General features: G+C 37.4%; 1 protein-coding gene across 1 annotated transcript in view; it reads left to right on the top strand.

The window, feature by feature from the left end:
• Window positions 1–23,995, top strand: part of TYR (tyrosinase) — a 70,904-nt gene that overhangs the window by 6,664 nt on the left and 40,245 nt on the right. The window contains exons 2-3 of the mRNA XM_006218369.3: window positions 99–315; window positions 20,985–21,132. Of these exons, the coding sequence (XP_006218431.3) occupies window positions 99–315; window positions 20,985–21,132 (365 nt within the window). The remainder of the gene's footprint in view (window positions 1–98; window positions 316–20,984; window positions 21,133–23,995) is intronic.

Below are 23,995 nucleotides of genomic sequence, written 5' to 3'. Positions count from 1 at the left end.
ACCCAAATACGGTCATCAGGAATGCCCACCTCCTTACCTTCCCCCCTGACCTGGAGGAGGAGACAGCACTGCTTTAACACAGAGGTGTTTTCGCGCAGATCATCTGCAGCCGGCTGGAGGAGTACAACCGCCGGCAGTCTCTGTGCGACGGCGCGTCCGAGGGGCCCTTACTGCGCAATCCCGGGAACCACGACCGAGCGCGGACCCCGCGGCTCCCCTCCTCGGCTGACGTGGAGTTCTGCCTGAGTCTGACCCAGTATGATTCGGGCGCCATGGATAAAGCCGCCAATTTCAGCTTTAGAAACACCCTGGAAGGTAATCTCTTTCTTCATTCATTTAAATTTTCTTTCCTTTCCTCTCCTTTCCTCTCCTTTCCTCTCCTTTCCTCTCCTTTCCTCTCCTCTCCTCTCCTTTCCTTTCCTTTCCTTTCCTTTCCTTTCCTTTCCTTTCCTTTCCTTTCCTTTCCTTTCCTTTCCTTTCCTTTCTCTTGAATTCACGCTTATAATCTCTTATCCAAAACCCTGGGCAGGTGGCATAGATACATCTACAGCCAATAACCCTAGCGGGGTGTGGGCGGCACGCGTAACGCAAAGCATGGCTAGCTCCGCCGCGGAGCGGATGAGGGTACCCACCACGGCAAAGAACAGAAACGGTAAGCGGCCGAGTGGAGAATAAAGTCGGGTTTTTCCACTAAAAATGTATTGGTGCCAAACAAAATAATACATTTTCAGACCTTTTTCTATTTGGGAATTATAGATTTAGGACTGTGGACCTAGCATACTTTTCTACGTTTTAGTATTTGTCTAGTTTAAAATATTCTGGACGCTAGCCTCTTTGAGACAAGTCCATTATTATTCAGGATAAACGCCATATGTCAGGTTGAGGCCCCATTTGTTATCCCTCAGAATGTCTGTGCTTCGGCAGACTTCTTTGTCCAAAGACAAAGATCGAGAGCATGTTTCGCTCCCTGGAGAGACACGTTTTATCTCAAAACTAGGATGGGGTGGAGCTATGGAATGTCTTGGCATACAAGGGACGCTCAGGTGAATACAGCCACCGGAGGGCAGGACTGGAGAATCAGGAGCGCAGGCAAGCACTGTGCTCTGCTGTCTCAGTAAATGCAGGTGGATTGAATTGCTGGGTTTTTTCCCCTATTTTATTTATTTATTTGTTTGTTTGTTTATTTATTTATTTATTCATTCATTCATTCATTTAAATTGAAGTATAGTTGGTTTACAATGTGTTAGTTTCTGCGGTACAGCATAGTGATTTATTTGTACATATATATATATTCCTTTTCATATTCTTTTTCATTATAAGCTATCATAAGATACTGAATATAGTTCCCCTATACAGCAGGACCTTGCTGTTTATCTGTTTTATAGCTCAGTGATAGAGCATGTGCCTAGCATGCATGAGGTCCTGGGTTCAATCCCTAGGACCTCCATTAAAAATCAATAAATAAATTATGTGAATTGTTGGTTGTGATTGAACCTCACAGTTATCGCTGCCCTTTTTTTCTTTTGGGTCTTGTGAGAGTTATGTAAATGTACTTCCCATAGAACGAACTCCCACAGCCAGTCCTGGGATGGAAGAACTGTTGCATTTTTGTCTACTGAAGTCATTTATGTAACCTCAGCTTTCCTCTTAGACTCAAATGCTGAAGTAAAGACTTGTGCGATTTGTGGGTTACCTGAAAGAGACTCGTATTCTCAGATAAAGCAAAGAAAATTTAGTAGACATTGTAAAAGGTAGTCTTCTGATGGGGCTAAATAGGTGGTCCCTGTGGAGTACGGACTGTTAGACTCAGTGAAGAATCTTCTCCTGTGTAAATCTCTGACTACCCATGGTGTCCTGTATTTCACAGTGTATGATAGTGCTAATGCAAAATTAGTAATGATATGTATATTGGGGGATGGGGGTGGGCTAGAGGTTTAGTGAAGTGGTTAAAGGCAGTCAACCAGACTGGGATTTGATCTAAACGCTACCATTTCTTAATCTGTTACCTCGGGTAAGCTATTTAACTTCTTTGGGCCTTAATTTCGTCCTCTGTGAAACGTAGATAAGAGTAATAACTTATAGGGCTCATGTAAGGATTAAATAATATAATACTTATAAGAAACATGTAACATTTTTCAGTAAGTGGCAGCTATTACTATGTTAAACTGGAATTAGTTTTTGACAACTCAGTTATCAGTCATTAATTTTTCTGACAATTAGCTTAGGAACTAAGTATAGACTGAGTCCTGAGAAAATAGATTGTGAGGTACTAAGGTTTAGAGAAAAATATAGGAAGGAGGAAGAATAGAAAAGGAAAATTTCTTAAGGTAGACCTAGAGGGAGAACATTTCTGGAGATAAAAGCTACTGCTTTTCAGGGAGAATTCCCAAAAGCAAGGAGACAAGAGCAGAGACAGCTCCTGTTACCCTAAATGGAAGAAGGTGCAGGAACAAAGAGCATCTCTAACTTAATGGAATGCTCCCAGTCCCAAGCACAGTGCAGCTTAGGACCGTGGAACTCATAGTTGGAAGACACTTCTCAGTGTCCTCAGTTCAACATCCCACACTTTGCTGAAGTGCCTGCTATGGTAGTGTCTCTATGTAGTCACCCAAAGACAGAGATCAACCTGCTTCACAAGGGAGACAGGAAGTTCTTTAGGTTAAGATGAAATCTAATTGCATTCAACTTAGAGAGCTCTCCGTGAACCTGGTACTCTGAGAAATTATGGAAGTACAAAGACATACAAAGATGACTGTACACAGTTTCTGACCTCAAGGAGCTCACCATTTAGGGGAGCATCATTCATCCAGAAAAAACATCACACAAACACATAAGGAAAACACAGTATGAAGGTCAGAATAAAATGAGATAAGAACCAAGATCTAAACCAGACGTATCTCCCAAGGTGGTAAAAATGGAACTGCATCTCGAAACATCAATAATCTCTCACCAAGAAGAGCAGAGAAGGAAAGGCATCTCCAGCAGAGAACAACATGTGCAGTGGAATAGAAGTATGAAAGTGTAAGTTTAGATAAAAGAAATTACAAAAAGAAATGAGAAGTTGTATATGGCTAGAATATTAAGTTTGTAGTGGTAAATAACAGAGGTATAGAGAGTTTAGATTATACCATGAATGCCAGTGTTTCTGCGTCTTCTCTGGAGTAAATAAAAAAAAAGCGTAGGCTCCTAGGAATATGTTCATAGAGCCCTAGGAAATTAAGAAACTGAAGTTTACTCTTTGTAAATGTCATTCATATCTTCCCCGTAAAAGAGATAAGTTTGAAGACCCGTTGTTTAAAAATCATGATATAATGTTCATATCTTCAAGAACATGTTGAAATACCTTTGGTGAAACACTGCTGTAGACACTGGGAGTCAAGAGAGGGTTTTTTAAGCAGGAAATTGACATGATTCTATCTGTATTTCAGAAAGATGTAAAACTAGTGCCCTCAGCAGAATGCAGAAAGACTAACCAGTGAGCTGCTGGGAGGATGCTGAATGGGGAGGGCTTCATCCGAGGCAGGGAGAATGAGATGAAATGAGTTGGTTAGAGAACAGAAACTCTTGTGTATTCTACAGTATGGAGTATCAGAAATACTTGGTGACTAAATATGAGACAGAAGGGTAACATTGAAGATGATTATGAAACATCTACCACTGACATTTAGTAATTGGTCCTTATTTTGTTCTCAAACTATACACCACTAAAAAATCTAGTTTATCCTTATCCTCCTAGTATGATTCTCTAGAACCTTTTTTCCTGCTGCACTTCCACCCTTTCTATTTTATTGTGACTACCTACAACTTCACTGGGAAGTATCTTACCTCTTTATTTGCTAGAATTTCTCGAGGAGCTGTCTAGGAAATGGTAAAGGAGCTCTAGGCTTTAATGAAAGGTAATGAAGGTTTTGGAATTTTGCATGAAGTCTTAAGATGATAATGTGCATACTGGAAGAGAAAGGCCAGTGGCCAGTCACCGTGAAGTCTCAAAGGATGATTTAGTTTCCAATCTCGCTGCCTGTGCAGTGGACTTTCTTAGCATATCCAGAAATGATCACACAAACTGAAGAACTAAATTAAATTAAGACTTGTGTAAACCAGAATGCCAAGGAAGTTATTTAAGTGGGGTGAGACATTCTAATGATTGGGAAGGCTCAGGCCTTCCCCCACGCATCTTCTTTAGCAATTCTTAGGGAATCAGAAAGCTGAGTAGCCTGGTACAGATTGGGGTACACTGACTCAAAGTGAGGTGGAGGGTTCTGAGAAAGGGTTCAGCCAGCCCAGGAAAACCTTTGTGAGCCTGGGTTACTGAACCCCCCGGAATTACCCCCTTGCCAGCCTTGTTGGTAGTCTGAACACGCAATGATCCTGACCGTAAAAATAACAATAAAAATCCCTATGTTTCAAACATTCTCATTTCCCGCATGTTCTATTATTTAATCCTCACAACAATCCTGTGATGTTTAACAATCCTGTGATGTTTAACATTCACCGATTAAGCGAAGGCACCATCTTCAGTTACGTAGTTATTCCAAAGAGTTTAGGAGACAGTCTTTCTCCTTCTACTTAAAGGAGCTGGTTCAGCTTATCTGACTTGAAGAATACCCTTTTTGCTCTTTGCTCCGAGTTCTCAGGGCAAATAGGACCCTACCTTTTACATGTAAGAAATTCAGACAAGCGTCCTGCCTGTTACTTTCCAAGTGGGTTTGCTTTGAATTATGATTCTTTTATCAGGAGATAATGTTACCTTTTTAAAAAGTCTGAAGTAATAGGGAGTGCTGGATTATGGAGAGGGCTTTGTGGACATGTAAGCTTGTTTTTAAGAATTCTAAGGCAGAGGCTGCTCTCAGGGAAGAGTTAATACTTATATATTATGTTCACAAGAAACAAGTCAAGCATAATTCCTATCCATACAAATGTATGCCTTTTAAATCCTTAATCAGTGCTTTGCTTTCCAAAGCTGAAGAAGGATGGCAAGACCAGACTATATTCATCTTATCTGGCCACTAGAAATTCTCTAGTCAGGATGTGGTGAGAATCTGCTAGAAACTATGGATGTTGGAGCATTAGGGAGCACTTTAATTTTGCAAAGACAATCTTTTTTAGACTGACTGGCCTTGTGCAGACATCTCGGTGGTAGAAGCTCACAGTTTTCTTTTTTTTTCCAGAAAAAAAAAAAAACCTCTTAAAAACAGTATAAGTACTTTAAAGTTTGGGGATATTACTGCTTGATACTCAGTAAACTCTTAGCAACAAATGTGATCATGATATAACCTGGAGCTCTCTCTGTTAAAAAAAAATGGAGTGTCAGTCCCCATGAATTTATACATTTTTAAACGACTCTTCTGCTTGTTCCCTCTTCTACCAGTTGTTCTGGCATGCAAATTGTTCTTCCCAAATGTGAATGCTGAGGAAGTAATTTATTTAAGGCATGTGTTGCCTGAGCTATGAATTAAATGGTGCCGGCATCATGTACCGGCAAACACCATTTTTGAAGGCTACACTGGAGAAACAGAGAGCGAAACATCCCATGTTGGGGCAGGGCCCTTTAAAGTGGATTGAAATACTAATTTTGAAGGCATATAGCACTATATTTGAGCATCAGTTCTAACAATGTATCTTCTTACTCCTTTAAAAAAAATGTATTTAGTAATTATATATTTAGGCTATTGTGAAGATGTCCACATACCTGGCTCCTATTACATATACAAGAAGTATTTTCTTTTCCCCCGCTCCTGTCTTCTCTGCAATCTTCAGTAGTCATCCCGATTTCCCTTATAATTTAGCATGGGTTATTAGTCTTCATGATATGTATTTATTCATAATAGATAGCTTTTCATTTAGTTTTTTATCATTTGAATTCACTGCTGTGGAAAATGGCTGTTTGCTAAAGGATAATGTCATTTTCCAATCATTCAACTTAAGGTCCTAGAAGATCTTTAAGGAGCAAATTAATAATGCATCTCTGCCAAGTGTAGGGTCAGGCATTAGGTATATGGAGATTTCACTTCCTTGGGACAAATCTTGGGGAAAATGCCACCACTCATTAGTAATAATCACTGCAAAGAAAAAGCAGAATTCTATTTTTATGCATTCATTCATTTAGCAAATATGAGTTAAGAGACTTCAGAAAGCAAAGACAAATTGGCTATGCTGCATGCATATGTAAGACTGCTTTGTACAAAACAAAGACACAAACCAAACTTTTAAGACTAACATTTGACGTTTATTTTTAAATTGACGGATGAAATAAAAGAGCACAATACTAAGAACCTTCTTTTGGTCGAGCAGTTGGTAATCCTTTTGTGCATTAACATTTATTGATTCATAAACATCAAGAGATACAATGTGTAGCACCATCCAAAATAACATTACAGTTATTAATATGCAGGAAAGCAGGCTCAGGGAAAACATAATATAGGTTTTATTCTAAGAATAAAAACAGGTAGATACAGAGAACAGAGGGAAGCGGTTGGAGGAGGACAAAATGGGTAAAAGGAGTTAACTGTATGGTGACAGATGGAACTAAACTTTGGCTATAGTGTGTACAGAAGTTGAAACATAATGTACAATTGAAAGTTATATAACATTATAAACCAATGTTACCTCAATGAATTAAAAAATAGAATAAACTTTCGATTTATAAATTTCAAGAAACTTACTCAGGAAAATCTTGTCTTAAATTAAAACGTCACAGCTACAAATCCAGGAGGTAACTCTAGCCTTCATCTTTTTCGAGCCAGTCAGCTTCATACCAGGGACTGTGACTACTTATCTTTCCCTTCTTCACAGTTTAATCTAGGAGGATCAAAGTCATTATTTATGTAAGTATCAATTTCAGCAGAAGTTTCAACTACAGTTTAGCTGGCCCCAAGTGAATACTTATGAAATAGAAGCTTGTGTCCAAGATTGAGTACATGGTGAGATACCACTTTCCTCAAGATAAAAGCCATTCAGTTGTTTAAAAAAATTCATTAAGGTCACTGCATTGTATAACTCTAGGGACATCAACCAGCTTTTATTGTATTGTGCTCCAGCGAACGAAATTATCATAAAGTGTAATCTAAATGGTAGTCCCTAGAGTTGTATATTTTTACTGTACTATAAATCTTTCCTCCTCTAAAAATTAACACTTAAAAAATGAATAGCTAGCACTTATTGAGTAGTTACTTAATGTTGGGTATCTCAGTACACAATTCATCTACCTTTAATCAACCTTATCCTAAGTGGTAAGTTCTATTTATTATCCCCATTATATAGATTAAAAAAATATGTCAGAAAGGTGAAGTCATCTGCTTATAGCAACAGAGATCATAAGAGTTGAAATCTAAACATAGATCATAAAAGCTGGAATCCAAAATCAATACCAAATTCTGAGCTCATAATCTCAATGGAAAATGTTTAGAAATATGATAAGGACACTATGGTCCTTAAAGAGAGATCACTTGAACTCAAGACATGAGACCCTATGTAAGTCATTTAACTTCACATAGCACATTTTTTTCATCCATAAAGTGGAGATAATATTTCTGTACTATTTATCTCTGAATGTTCATGTATGTATCAAATAAGATAATGTTTGTTAGTTGTGGGAAATGTCTGTTATATTATAATGAGTGAAGATTTTTTTTAGAATGTATTCAAAGTATTAGCATTTTGTCATCTTTTGTCAATAATTTTAACCCAAACTATATTTTTCTCTTTTGTCCTGGAGTTAATTAAGAATCTTGTGATAGTGACCGCACAGTAGCTAACTTAACAGTAGAAGTTTTGAAAGCTTGTGAACTTGGACTTATGAATTTAGTGATTAAATAAGTAGAAAAGAATGTACTGATAAAAAGGATCAGTTTTAATAAATCCTGAGCTATGGTAATTAATCAGGATAAGAAGCACCACTTGTATATACACCAAAGGCAACTGTGGTTCTAAGAAGTCCTTCCAAGATTCCACGTACTATTAGTTTCATAGGATATTACTGAAGTAATCTATTTGTTCTTCTGTTAAAATATTGTAAGAGAGAAAACCCAAATAATGTGGCTTTAAAAAGGTAGATGTTTATTTTGGTCTATGAAACAGTTCAGTTAGATGATCCAGAACTGTTAGTGCAATTCTGTGGTCCTCAATTCTCAGCTTGCATCTCTTCATCTTCATTCTAATGTCTTCATTCTAATCAGCAGGAAAAACACAAAGTGAGAAAAGGAGTATGTGCCCATTCTTTAAAGACAGGTCAGAAGTGTCTCTCAGTAATTATATTTTATCTCTATGATCAAACAGACATTGCCGTCCTTAGCTCTAAAGGAAAACTGCAAAATGCAACCTCCAGCTAGTGGCCATGTGCCCCCCCCCCCATTTACTGTCTTCATTATTAGGAAAAGAAGAAAATTAGTATTGGTTAGAAAAGAAGTAGCATTCTCTGTTACAGTCCCTTTTTCTAGTATTCATTGAAATGTGTGAAATTAAAATCACATATCTTTACCACAGTGTTCAGTTTACTGAGTTTCATATAAAACAGTAATTCTGCAGTGGTAAATGAAGTGTCAAAATATTCTTTTATTCCAGACCTTTTAGTTATTAAACTTACGAGCATTTATTTTATAACTTGAGAAAGTATTTTATAACATGTGTCAGAGTAACATGCTAGGATGTTATGGACTGAATGTTTTGAGTTCCTTCCAGATTCATATGTTGAAACCCTCTCCCTCCCCCTACCCATGTGATGGATATTAGAAAATGGGCCTTTGGGATTTAATTAGGATTAGATGAGGTCATAAGGGTGGAGCCCTCACAAGCAGGATTAGTGCCCTTACAAGAGTCACAACAGAGCTTGCTCCCTGTGTCTGCTCTCTGCCTTGGGAGGATTCAACTAGAAATCAGTAATTTGCAACCTGGAGGAGGGCTCTCACCAGAACTTGACCATGCTGGCACCTTAATTTCAGATGTCAAGCCTCCAGAACAGTGAGAAATAAATTTCTGTAGTTTATAAGCCATTCACACCATGGGACTTTGTTACAGTAGCCCACACTGACTAGGACATAGAAGCTGTAACAAATGAACCCCCAAATCTAGTGGCCTAACCCAATAAACACTGGTTGATTGCTTACTCATGCTGGGTCTAGTTTGGATGTTAATGGTTGGTGAGTGGCCTTTCTCATGATCATTTTAGTGACTCTGCTGTTCCCCCACTCTCTGATGCATCTTCTGCATCTTCCTGGGAGACAAGGGAAGAGAGGGTTTGGAGGGTCCTACAGGAGAAAAATACGGGTCAAGCCTGGAAGTGGTCTATCCACCTTCTGCCCACATTTCACTGACCATGATTCATTCAGCAGGCCATACTAAATATGAGCTTGGTTGTGCACAGAGGAGTTTGAGAAAATGGGTTGTGATCATATTAAATGGATGTATGTTGGGTCTTTCTGTTTGAGGCTTTTCAATTTTTTTTTCCCCTTCTAGGATCCATACTCACTGGGGACTTTTAGTTTTGAGATAGGATGCCTCACTTATACTGAAGCCCCAATTCTTGGCTGAGAAAAGAATTTATTTTCTCTCACTTGCCATTGTTTTATTTTCCCCATTTTCTACAATACTTTTTTACCTTATCTCATTTTCCACCAAGTATGAAAAGGCTGTGAAATTCCGTTTTCCCTAGCCATTCCATATATTTCTTTCCCAATGGCACCTCTCAAAATATATTTCATGTTTTAGGGATGAACAATTATTTCTATTAATATGCTTTGTTCGAATGAAGAATTGCCTCTCCCTTCTCTCCTCCCATCTATTGTCATCTCCTCCATGCTAATCAACACTGTAACTATTTTTCATACAAGCTGCACAGGTCTTTATATATAATTAATCCTTCCATCAGAAGAATATTGAGAGAGTCACCTGCTAAATGAAAACATAAGACCCAGTTTCAGGGCCATGATCCATTTCACTCAGTCATGATCCTTGGAATATGATGGGCATGTTCCAAATAATTTTAGCTTAAATGATTTTAATATTATGCTAGCAAGTGAAGTTACATGTTTTAGAAAGAGAAATAAATATCCCATATTTATTTATTCAACAAACATTTATAAAGCATCTACTGTGTGCAGGCACTTTGCAATACACTAGGAATAACTAGTGAATACAATGCAGATCCTTCTTGCTTGGAATTTACAGCCTAATTAAGAACTGGGCCATGAATAACTATAATCCAAAGGAAATAAATGATTAAAAAGAGGGAATTATAAGTATTACTAAATAGAGGGACCTAATCAAGTGTTTATTGTTAAAGAAACTCTGAGGATCTGATATCTTCAAGGATGAATTGAAATAGGTCAGGTAAAGTACGAAAGGAAAAAGGGGGAAAACATAAATTTTTTTCCAATATCCTAACAAAATCGTCTTACAAATTCCCAGAGTCCTGGTAGTTAATAACAACTGCTGACATCAATACAGCCCTACTTTCTCAGTTCCTAAAAACCTTCCACACCCTTTATCTTAATTACTCCAATCAAAAGTCCTGATTCATATGTGTTATTATATTCCTAGATGAACGAACCGAGATTCAGAGAATTTAAATAACTTGACAAGATCACATAGCTAACAGGTAGCAAAATTAGATCATCAACGGGGGAGGTCATGTCCCGAAGTCTTATAAACAGAGGAAGTTTTAGAGGAACCAGACAGTAGTGGTCAACACTCAGATTGCCTGGGTTGAAGTCCTGATGCTGTCACTTAACTAACCAGATGCCTTTTGGTCAGGTGAACCTGTCTTTACTTGAAATCCTTCATTTACAAAGTGGGGATAATCACAGAGCCTGCCTTATGTGTTATTATTAAAGATTGCATGATCTTTACAAATATTTGTAAATGACGTACAACTGTCTCTGTAATGGAAAAATTTCGTTAAATTATAAAGTCACTGCCGTTCATGTTGATGCATAGTCTAATTTTCTAGCTCCATATAGAAACCAGATTCTAAAGAATAGAGTAGACCAGTATTTGAGACCTCCAGTGGACAAAAATGTTTCAGAAAAGCATTAGTCCTAAATTAAGCCAATATCCAAAGTGTAACAAAATGATAGTACTTCCGACTTAGAATGACTCTCAAAAACAGCCTTTGAGATGCAATTGTATCTGTATTCTACAAACTTCTGAAGCTCAGTAAGGGGATTAAATTTGGCAGAAACAAACATTGGACTTAAGGAGGTAGGCAGCTAACCTTATATATTGGTGGCACTGCCGAAGAATTCCAACTGTTGCTGTGTTTTATGAGAGGAATCCGACTGATCCAGCTGACTGAGTGTCTTTGAAGCCCTGTGATAGGAAGCTTGTAAGGTACTCATCCAAAAGGAGAGGGAGAGTGGGAACCACCATAATAGGGCCTTCTCTACCCTAAAATGGTACATTACATAAAAGTGGGCTGTGTAAGATGCCTCAGGGTTTTTTTTTTTTTTAGCTTTTTTCATGAAAAGGATTAAGGGAAGCAAGGGTACTGTTACAATTAGAAAAGATCTATTGTCATCTCAATGGTTTAATGTTTTAGTACAACTAATAGTGCTATGCCAACTAAGAGAGTGTAACAGAATGATTAAGAGCAGAAATCTCGTAGATAATTAGCCCAGATGGTGGCTCCACCACTTACCAGTTGAAGGACCTTGGGTAAACCACCTAACCCTTTTGAGCTTTCATTTCGCCACCTGGAAGTTGCTCTAATGGTGTCTTCTTTACAAAGTTACTATGAGGATTAAGTTCTATAAGAATATAATGAAACAGTCTAATGTCTACCACCGAGGAGTTGATAGCATAATAATAGCAGTAATCTTTATTGCCAGGTGGTAATTAAGTAGTAACAAAGAGAAATAAGAAAGTGTATGAATCATATTTCCACTTATAATTCAACTCTGATGATGAGCTTTGTGATCTATACACATAGGGGAAGTCCCTATTTGAAATTGAAGGTGGATGAAGGCAAACACATAAATGAAGAATTCAAACATATTTTCAAGTGATTTTAATCAAAGCATCTTAAAAATAATTACCCTTAATTTAAGTAGAATCTTTATTAATTATGCTTTATTTGAAGTTAGTTTTTTTATTCATGCATATGTATTTGTACATTTACAATTTATAGCAATTGTACATTTATAGCAATAACCCCATGTACAAACTTATACATATGAGAGATAAGAAAAGCAGAATGATAATAAGGAGAAAAACATGGGATTTGAGTGAGGTGATTGATACAGTTTTGGTATTAGCCTCTCAGAAGACATATGACCTTTAATATGTCATTTAGATTTCCCCAATCTCAGTATCTTCATTTGTAGTATAATCATGTTGAAATTTACTCTCTTTCTTATATGAGGAACATCCAAAGGTATGCTGACTCATATCTAATGTGAGAGCTGACAGTATCTTTTCCCAGCTCTTTACTCAATGACATCAAGTTGGTACCTTGAAATTAACAATCATGGGAATAGCTACACCATGGAAATTGACAGATGCTACAAATCAACGTTCTCTCCATCACCACCCCTATTTCCCTCTGAGATCTGGTTATTAATCTTTTGCTAGTATACTACTGGGAATGTCAAAATGAGAAAATGTGCCAGAAAGTGTTTCGTGAACTATAACATGCAATGCAAATATGTTATAATATTCATTATGGAAAATTACTGATATATAGAGCATCTGTGACTTGCTTATGAAAATATCATTAAATGATCTTGTCTAATTAAAAAGCAAAATGTAAATGAGCTTGTAGGACACATTTAAATGATTCAATTGACTTGTGTATTTTAGAAATGCCCTATCAAATCAAGCCAATGAGGGGATGTTATACAGAACTGTAATTGGGTGACTAATCATTCTTGTTTGCCCTGCACTATGGGGTTTCCCAGGACTAGGATGAGCTATATAATTTTCAAGGTCCAGCACAAATTGAAAACATGGAACACTTTGTTCAAAAATTATTAAAAATTTTAAGTAGCAATAGCAGAGCATTAAACCAAGTATGTGCAGGTTTGGGTGGGGAACACTCAGCTGCATGCTTATGAAGCTGGTTCTGATGCAGGAAAATGGATGTGGGGCATGAGGACGGCCATGTCCCAGGTCTCAGTTGAGCCCCTGGGACGTCATGCCCCACCAAATATGCTTCCTTGGCTTCGCGCAGGAAAGAATTCAAGAGGGAGCCACAACTGAGTAAAAGGTAGATTTATTTGGAGAGATACATACTCCATAGACTGTAGGCTATTTCAGAAGGTGAGAGGAAGGCCATGAGGTGTGGGGATTGGGTGCTCAGGTTTAAATAAAAATAGGCACACGCTACAGACAGAGTGCAGGCTGTCTCCAAAGAGGAGGGAGTGAGAGAGACGGCCACAGCATGGTGCTGCCAGTTTTTATGGGCTTGATAGCTTCACATGCCTACAAGTGGGAGGACTATTCCAGCTGCCCTGGGGGAGGGGCTGGGATTCCCAGGAATTGGGCCATTGCCCACTTTTCAACCTTTTGTGATTAGCCTTGGCACTGTCATGGTGCCTGTGGGCATGTTACTTATCATGCTAATATGTTACAGTGAGCATATGATGAAGCTCAAGGTCTACTAGAAATCAAACCTCCGGCCATCTCAATCCTCAAGGCCTACTGGGAGTTGAATCATCCACCATTATGGTGTTAATTGCAGTCATTTCTTGAATAGCTGTGCCCTGACCCCTTCCCTCCTATCTCAGTTCTAGCCAGGACCCAAAACTTTCAGTGCTAAAATCAGAATAGTCTGGGGCAAATAGGGACTAAGTTGGTTGGTGACCCCACCTTTGCTTCAAAAATAATTAGCATTAATATTAATATATTGTCAAAGTTTTTAGCCCACCCAGTGCAATATACCAACTGTAACAAGTACTGTCAGTTCAGTCATAAGTGAATGAAGAGCAGGGAAGAGAATATAGGTTGAGTAACACTTTGTCTATAAAGATGTTTGCTTGTTTCAGTCTGTGTGGTTTGGTGAAGTAAGTGACTCTGCTGTGACTCCCAAGTCTTCCCAAACGCACAAATCTAATATTAGAATACAGAAAGCCATTATACAATTTCACCTTAAAACAACTTTCAGACAAATTTTAAATGAAGAATGGACGATTATCCTTTTTTTCTGTTTTTTTGGACCATTATTCTTAATGTGTAAGATTACTTTATAGATGTGTTTATAAAGTGGAGATAAGATTTATGAAATGTTGAAAAAAATCACTGGATGATGTAAGTCATGCATATTCTGTGTATTTATAACATGTATGTAGAGAATATGATTACACATCATTTTCTTTACACACACACACACACACATAAACATTGATGTCACCAAGAGGAGAAATTGGTCTGATGTTTAAAATAACAAACAATTTAAAGTGATGAAACGTGAGATAATTCTGTTGCTCTTTTTTATTGAGTGTATGGATGACCACAACTAATTACCACTGATTCATCGTTGTCTTTGTGCCCACAATGAAGACAATTAGAGCAGTGGTTCTCTAATGCAAACTTTAGTATCCATTAGAACCACCTCACAGTCCTGTTAACACCAGTGGTCAATCCGTCTTACTTTCTGATCCAGTAGCTCTTTGGTAGGGCTAGAGTATTTGCACTTCTCACGAATTTACAGATGCTGCCGGCTCTGAGACCACGCTTTTGAAAACCACAGAATTTGTGGAGCATTTGTGACCTTAACTGTCATCTGATAATTATATGGTAAGAAACAATTTCTTGCCACTCTATTTGCTTCATTGCTCTGCTCTCCGTGTAGTTGAAGGAATTTTCTTGAAACTATTTTCTAATAAACATAAACGCTAATTAATTACATCTTTGTCTGTGGAGCTAGCTAGCATTTTATTTGAGAAAACTTGAAATTGGAGTAGAAATTAATGCTTCCCTTTTACCAAGGGACTTGCTTATATCCAAAATCTTTTTATTTTTAATGTACAATATTATATTTCTGCCGCAAGTAGTTTAAATTACAAGCTTTTTAGAAGTACTCAGCCATTAAATACAACCTCATAAAATCATTGTGTGTAACCTTGTGAAACTATGCACTTCATAGTTCCAGAATAAAGTTGTACATTAGAGAGTGAATTAGAGGGAACATAGCCAGGGGGCCTAGGGCCTAACAGTTCCTTCTCTTCAACCTTTAGATGCGCTGATATACATTTTTTTTAATCTTCTTTTAGACTTCTTTTCTCCAATTAAATCTCTGGAACTCTATGAATTGTTAAAATAGGTTAGAGATGCTCTTAAAATTAATCAAATAAATTAAACGTACTCTGTTCTGAAGATTTAACCATGTACTTGTTCACATTTTAAACTCCAACAGGCTTGATAAAGTGCAACATCTACTGCTCAGCTTCCTAGCAAGAAGCACACCGAATTAAGTAAGACGATATGTGTGAAAATGCCTCCCTAGTGCCTGCCACACAGTAGTAGTTGCTCAATTTTTTAAAACATCATTTTCAAGGGTGCACATTGGAGCAGTTATCAACATGACAATATTTCAAGGCAGAAGTTCATGATGTGGAATTTTCAAGGCAGAAGCATTTTTGGACTGTCAGAATACAGGAAGAGAACATTTCAGTTGAAGGAAATAATATATTCAGAGGTAAAGTGTTTAAAGTGTGAGTTCAAGTTTAGAGGATAGAGAGCAATTTTGCCTAAATCAGGGAATTTTAACCCTGGCTGCACTTTAGAATCACCTGGAGTGTTTTTAAAACTCCATGTGCCTGAGCCTCACTCTGTACCAATTAAATCTGAATCTCCAGGGGTCGGAGCTAGGCATCAATATTAAAAACAAACAAACAAACACGAAAACTCTCCAGAGTGCTATTGGGGAAGAAACAAAGGAGAAAAAGGCATGGATTGACAAGTTGACGTTTCCTATTGTTATCATCAGCCTGGAACTGTGTTTATTAATTTCCCATAGGAATGTAGCATGGAGACTTGAAGGTGTAACACAGAGTAATTCGGGCAACTGTCACTGCCCTTCACGAAGAACTTTGAGCCGTTTTGGCATCTGTAACTGCTAACAAGCTCCCTGATGGCTTATTAGACTTCCCCTCCATGGGGAATCCTTGGACAGGAGAGAGGCAGTAATACGTTCTGTTCCTTACTGATATTCAGTGGATGAAAAGAGCAGGTCACTAAATTCATTTCATTTGTTGCTTAATTGAAAGAGATTTTCAAGGGGGTGTCAGCAAGTCAGTGTAAGCACAACCCAACTCTAGTGTTTTATTTTTTATGTTTTATTTTTTATTATTTCATTATTTTTGAGTATAGTCAGTTACAGTGTGTACAGAAAAGAGCATGGGTTTGAAATCAATAGAGCCATGTTCAGTTCCTTGATTGTCTCAATTTTTGGCTTGAATTTAGGTGTTTTTTAACTTCTGTAAACTTATGTCTTCTCATCTGTAAAATGAGGACAATGATATTATTCATATCACAAGTAGCTCTGGGGTTTAAATGAGATGATATACATGAGAGGCATTTGATAAGTTTGATGTATAAATTATTATTTGTGCCTAGAATTTCCTCTTTGACTTGCTTTTCCAAAAGAGAATCAAATCTCAGCGAGAGAAACTACTGCTGTGGCTGTGACCATTTCTATTTTTTTTCCAAGGTAACCTACCAGCCAAAAAAGGACTTGCGCGAAGAAGTAAAATAGAAAATAATCTATTCACATTGTAATGTTATTCACGTCCATGACATTTTCTCTGTTTTGTCACTTAACAAGTAATAGAGTAGAGCTCTTTCAAGGTCCTTTATAGATTTAATGGAAAGAAGTGTTACCTTTTCTACTCCCAGTCTTTATAGGATGGTGTAAGTGAAGGATTGATAAATATTTTATATTTCCTATTCTTTTATTTTATTATTTCATTATTTTTGAGTATAGTCAGTCACAGTGTGTCAATTTCTGATGTACAGTGTAATGCCCCAGTCATGCATACATATACATATATTTGTTTTCATATTCTTTTTCATTAAAGGTTATTACAAGATGTTGAATATAGTTCCCTGTGCTATACAGAAAAAAAATTCTTTTTACCCATTTTTATATATAGTGGTTAACATTTGCAAATCTCAGACTCCTAACTTTATGCCTTCCCACCCGCTTTCTACTGTTTGTATTTGAAAGAACACAAAGTTGGGCAAGGCTCTATTTTTAACTATGGAAAATCAAAGCCAAGGTTTTGGTCCCTATTTCTGAGGCATTTCCAGTCTCTTTTAAAGACAAGATACACAGAGTTCATGTAAAATTGTTAATGTAATCATACTGTCTATATCAACTATCTGGTATCTGTCACAAAGAAGCTGGGTACTTGTTCCACCTGTACCTTTGGGCTATTTCTGAGAACATAACACAAGGTTTCCTGACAAACCCCAAGTGCTTCTTATAATCAGACGTCCTTCGTAACAACACTGGAGACTTTCCTAGGTGCAACATCTGGCAAGCTAGTGAAAGAAGTGAGTAAAGAGACCTGGCCTTGCTGGAATCACTCTTAGAATGGCAATCCCAGCATCACCCCGAAGCATCTCATTCATGTTGGATGGGGCGAGCAGCTGGCAGGTTTCTGCAGGGAAATGGGGTTGAGGAGGTGCTGGGATGAACCCTGACGGTGGACATTTGTGGCAAAAGAAGCTCTTCAGCAGTGGGCACGTCCCATATTCTTGATTATCTGCTCTCATGATAGGCACTCATTTATCAAATGCAATGAACTTATAGAAGTTATAGCTGCTACTCAGGAAACATTCATTCTGTGCCGGATTCTATACGAGGTGCATCACACCTGCAATCAAAATTAATCGTTGCCAGAGTACTTGAGATGGACGTTAATTATCCCTTCTCTTACCAATGAAGACATCGGTTCTCACAAAATATAACTTGACAAAGGTAATACTTTCAGTAAGTAACACAGAATTTCAACCCAGGTTCCTTAGTTCTGTAAATCTTGTTCTCTCTAGCAGTGTCGTCAAACTAGGACAGACACAAAACTACAGCTTCACTAAGACCCTCGAAAGGGTACATGGCACAGAGAGTTTTAAAGAAGTTTATCTCTGGATTCTCCTCCCAACTGTACTTTTCTGCAGTGTATACTTCTGTACTTCTCTAAAATCTGAGTGAAAAGTTTCCTGAAGGTTCTCTTTTGCCACCTCCCCTTTTACAATCTCCCTTTGAATTTTCAGAAGACAGGCATATACCTCTGAATCCATTCTCATCACAGTGCATTTCCAGACGGGGTAAAACTCACAAGGTACCAAACAAGCAGAGAAGTCAAGATACTGGTGCCAGTGTCGCTAACGTAAATGATTTTAATGACCAGGTAGCAAACTTCCTGAAAGTCGGGTGCTTTGTAAATAAATTCATAATTTGTAAGATTGTTTTCATCAAAGAATTCTTGATTGAGTTGTCACTGATGGACCAAATTATTCTGATGCTGAATCAGTTACATCATTTTTAGCATACATAACTGAAAAGGAGTCCAAGTAATTAAGTAAAATTCCCATAAAAAATCTTTTCATTACCATCTTGTTTTTTTATGAGAATAAAGTTTCTCAGGACTCTGATTTACCTTTAAAAATGTAGGATAGAATTCATGCTGAACCTCATCCTTTCTAGCAATGCATAATATCCATCCATGGGTACATGAAATAATTTTAAATTAACAATCTTTCATGAATGTTATTAAATAAATTTCCAATGAAATTTTACATTTTATATTTAACAATGTACCTTGTAAGATATTTAATATGTTTATGACATTCTAATAAGTTTTGTATTACTAAAATTTTCACTGATAGCAATTCAGAAGATTACAGTAATGGTCACATGAAATTTTTCAAAGGTAATTTTAACTTTTACACATACTTTTGCTGAAGGAAAGTATGACAGGCTAAAGAGTTTTTAAAAATGTATTTCAAGCATAACTTACATAACATTTGGGTATATTTCCATGAGAAAATAGAATAAAAACATGAGATCAAGTGAAAAAAGGAAATCCTATAAAATTTTAGACCATAATCAAAGAGTTTGTTTAGGTATTTTGATATCAAATCATTAAGGTGGGTACATTTTTATAAAGTGATACTAAATTTTTATTTAAAAATTTATACTATTTGCAATAGCTATACCTGAACTTTTATCCTCTGAAACAATTTACAATTATGATTAAAGCATTTTAGAATCTATTTAAAAATATATGAGTGTACATGAAACGTGGTTTTAAAACTTTCATTTGGTGGCACTCAAAGATAAAAGCTTGAAGACCATTGCTGTACAGAACTTTTGCCTCCATGATATGTGATTTATTGCTACATAGAAAAGACAGTGAACCATTGCATTTAAGAGCTTAAACTCTGAAATAAAACAGGCTTGTATTCCAAACTTAACTTCTCTAATTTGCTTTTTAATCTTAGACAGGTTACTTAACCTCTCTAAACCCCTTTATCCAAGCCTATACAATGGAGATTTTAAAGGTACCTTATTTGTTGAATTACTCTAAAGGTTATATGAAATTCATCACGTTAAGCCTTTAGAAAAAAATCCTGCACATAGTAAGTGCCATGTATATATATAATCACAAAAGCTGTCATAGACAGGAGAGTTCAGAGGGGAGAGCAGTGTGTGTTCTTGGGCTAAGTTTCCAGAGAGACTCAAATTCAGTATAATCTCTGAGAATGAGTACAAAAAAATCAAAAGGAGGGGAAAAAAATCACACCTGAGGGGGCAGAAATGCCGTGAGCCACAATGGTGGGAGAGAACAAAGCTTCAAATACAAAAGTCAAGAGCTGCACCTTTAAAAATGAAGAGCTTGACAACAAAATAATCCTAACGGAGTGAAAAGAAGCTAGACTTCCCCTGCAGGGTCCTACTGCCTCACTGTTTCTAGCTTATTATTATCATTATTATTATCATTGTCATCATCATCATCTTATAGTTCCTGCTTTCTTGATATTTCTGAATTTTGAAACTTAGTAATATGTCTTTGACCATATTTCCTCAATTTTGTGCCCACTTACAGTTTAACTCTATTCACTTTGGTTCTGAATCTGAGATCTGCTTATGTTTTGTGCTTTCCCTGAATGGACTCTGAAGTGGTATCTTACTCTGCCTCTTCCCCAGGAGTGTGTGAGAGAGAAGACAAATTATTAAGAGCTCAGATGTTGAAATCTAAATGCTGTGGGTTAATATCCTAACGCTTCCACTACCTGTGTAGGCTTGGGAAACTCAGAACTTCTTTGAGCCTCAGTTTTCTCTTCTTTCCAATGGGGATAATTTCTGATCAACAGAGTTGCTATAAAGGCTGAAGGTCTTATGTCACAAAAAGCATTCAGCCCAATTAATGTTATGAAAATTGTAACTATAATTATTACTCCCAGCAGTGAATGGAGCCATTTAATGGAGGCCTGTTTAATTTTGAAATGAATATTTTGCAAGATCAAACACATTACCTGATGTCCTCCAGACTGTTGCAGATGAATTGTAATGTCAAAGGTCACAAATGTTATGCTTTCTCTGGAACCAGAAACAAGAATTAAAGTAATCACCAGAATTGGAAAGCAAGGGGATGCATGACAGGCTGGAAAGATCTACTTCTAAGTGATGTTACACACTGAACTGAGAATGACGGTGCTGGTTATTATAAAAGGGCCTTACTACTTTTCAGGACCTAAAGGAGGAAAAACAGGCAGAAGCAACGGGATGGAAGCACAGATTGGCTTGCCTATTCCAGCTGGTGAATCAGTCCATTGTGACCAGATAAATACCATTCAGTTCCACAAAGATTTGTTAAATACTCACTGGGCACCCAGAATGTGAAGAATCCCAAGACAGAATGAATTTCATGATTGATTTTACTACTTTGAGTCAGGCTTTCAATTGTAGTCGTAAACCAAATGAGAAAATCACTAGATTTTCCATCATGAAGACAAACTAATTTTTTTTTCAATTTTCTTTTTGCCAACAGGATTTGCTAGTCCACTTACTGGGATAGCAGATGCCTCTCAAAGCAGCATGCACAATGCCTTGCACATCTTCATGAATGGAACGATGTCCCAGGTGCAGGGATCTGCCAACGATCCCATTTTCCTTCTTCATCATGCATTTGTTGACAGGTCGGTTGGCACTTCTTCATAAATTATGTGTTTGTTGGTTTTAAATGCAGTAGATGTCAAGAAGATATAGGAAAGGCCAACTGGTTCGTAAAAGATGCTCAACATTGCCAGTCGTTAGGGCAATGTAAATTAAAACCAAACTGAGATGCTAGCTCCTATCTGTTAGAATGGCCATCATCAAAAAGACAAGCGCTAAATGCTGGCCTGGATGTGGTTCTCCTTTTTCCTAAGGGAATCCTTGTGCATTGCTGTGAGATTGTAAACTGGTACAGCCACTGTGGAAAACAATATGGAAGATTCTCAAAAATTTATACTATTATAATTCTTATATAATTCTATAATTCTATTATGACTTCTATAACCTCTATAAGTGCCATATGAACCAGAAATTCCAATTATGGGAGTACATCGAAGGGAAACAAAAACATTAACTTGTGGACACCCTCATGTTCACAACAGCATTAGTCAGGATAACCAAGACATGGAAACAACCTAAGTGTCCATCCATGGATGCAAGGATGAAGCTGTCATCATTTCCACCTCACTTATATTCCGAGGAACATGGACATAATATCACATAATAAGTGACCACTAGCCTGGAAGATTATTAGGCAGATTTTTCTTGCCTTCCTGGTGACTCTAATATTATAAAAATTATGTAATATACCAAGTCAGGTTTATTTAGAAATGAGTTTTTAAGAAAGTACATAAGTACCAAAATTATGATAGCAGTGTAACATCACAACCACCTATACCTGTACATAAAGATGGGAGGGAAGGATGCTGGAAGAAACATCTTGCCAGAACAGAAAGGTTAAACTCTTTTTAGTGAGTCACTTTTATTTCATATTGTCCTTGTGAAGTTTTGTGATCTTTAGTGCGATCCTCAGAACTTTTAAGAATCTTGGTCTTCTCCATACCTTAGTGCTCCAAGCAAGGAATGTGCAAGCTGTGGCTTGCAGGCCAAATCACCTTACTCGTAAATAAAGTTTTTTTTTGGAACACAGCCACAATCATTCATTTACGTACTGTCCTGGCTGCTTTCACGCTGCAATGGCAAAGTTGAACCGAGACCGTGTGGCCCACAAACTAGAAAATATTTAGTTTCTGGCCCTGTATAGAAATGTTTGCTGACTCCTGGCAAACCGCAGTGTTTCATATTTATATATCAGGTAGGAGAAAAAGGTTATTCTTTGTCTAGTCCGCCTAGATCTATGTTTATGGAAGATGCTATAGTTTGATTCAGTGATTTGGAGGCCTTTGTTTATTTTAGCAGAGATAAAGCTATTATGAAGATATACAGCTTTCAGAAGCCACTCTCCCACCTTTGAAAATTAAGATTTTCTCCTGTCTTAGAATTCTCCGTTAGTCCTGTACTATTAGATATCTGTATGATTATTAAAGTGACTCCAGAATAATAAGCAAATGTCAAAGTAGTTTCTCATTTAGCCTGCGCAGCCAAGCTGATAAAAATGCTGGGGATGGAGGTGGAGGAAGAAGCATCATTGGAAGGGAGGAGGGAGACTTGTGGATTGCCACAAAATACGAGGCACCTGAGCCTTCCTCTCAAGTCTTTTCCTACAGAGACTCATTTCTCCAATCAGATGGTCTATTTCAATTATTCACAAATATATTTATTGAGCACATACTGTGTGCTGAGTTCACTTGCCTGAATATTCCGCATCCATTACTGCTGCTGTGCATTGATTTACCACTTTCCAAATCAGGAACATATTTTCCTTGACTTACCTAATTTCTGTGTCGTCAAGACTAGTTTCAATTTTTAGCTCCTCCATGCGGAATGACCAGACCATGCCTATCTAAAACCGTCTTTTCCATCCAAGGCTGTGTTGGAACCAGCCCAAACTGGCAAATGAGATCAAATTATATACATCTTTTCCCAACTTTGCATTCAGTGACCTCAAGGTGTAGCTTGGAACTAGCATTGGAGACGGTACTTACAGCAGGAAACTAGCAAGTGCTACAAATCGAGGCTTTTCTTCTGAGAGAGGTGGTTGTTGAAATAATGGCCAGCACACTGCTGCTCCCACCCGTTAACTCACAGCACATTCTCTCTCTGCTTCTTGTTTTGGATACATCGTTTACATTGTTCTTATTTCCTATGTCACTCGTTTGTGTTCTGTCTCTACTGCTAATCAGTGAGCTGCTCGGTGGCAAGACCCGTGGCTTGGATTGTATTTGCTTTTCTCTGTGCTTTGTCTAACATGTAATTAGTAGATGTATAATAAATTTCTATCAAATAAACAAATGACTCAAAAAACCCTTAGCAAGTTACATTTATCACAGCTACAGAGAAGCCATTTTAACTTAAAAAAATTGTTTTTTCAAGTGTTGTGAAACACAAGTCATTTAATGCAGTAAACAGGTTTTAAGATGTTTAGTGTGTTTCTAGACCATTAGACCTTGTTCTAGGCACTAAGGACACAGAATAATGAGGCAAGATCACTGGCCTGAGAAAGCTTTGTCTAGTGGGAAATGTAAACAAGCAAACAAGCATAGTACATTATAATTCATGCCCACTGATAGGAGACATTTTTGGAAAGCTACATAAAAAGGATGATATATGAATGGAGCCCTGAAGAACAGCAGGCCTACAAGACAGGAGCATAACTCCTACCTCATTGAAACCCAGCACAAACTGGAAATACGAAGTGAAGAAGAAAATGGAAGCTTGGTGTCCAACAAGGAAGGAAGCCTCAGTGCTCACATGCAGAGACAGTGATGAGAGATTCCGATGGCCAAGTCAGTCTGCAGCCAGAACATGCCATTGTTGGGCAAATAAAGACACAAGCTAATCAAAATTCTCTCTAATAACTTTAACTTTAAAAAAAGGAAAAAAGAA

This window comes from Vicugna pacos, chromosome 10, assembly GCF_048564905.1.
Source record: "Vicugna pacos chromosome 10, VicPac4, whole genome shotgun sequence".
NCBI lineage: Eukaryota > Metazoa > Chordata > Mammalia > Artiodactyla > Camelidae > Vicugna > Vicugna pacos.
The sequence above is the reverse complement of the archived record's forward strand: the minus strand, read 5'-3'. Positions and strand labels throughout refer to the sequence as shown.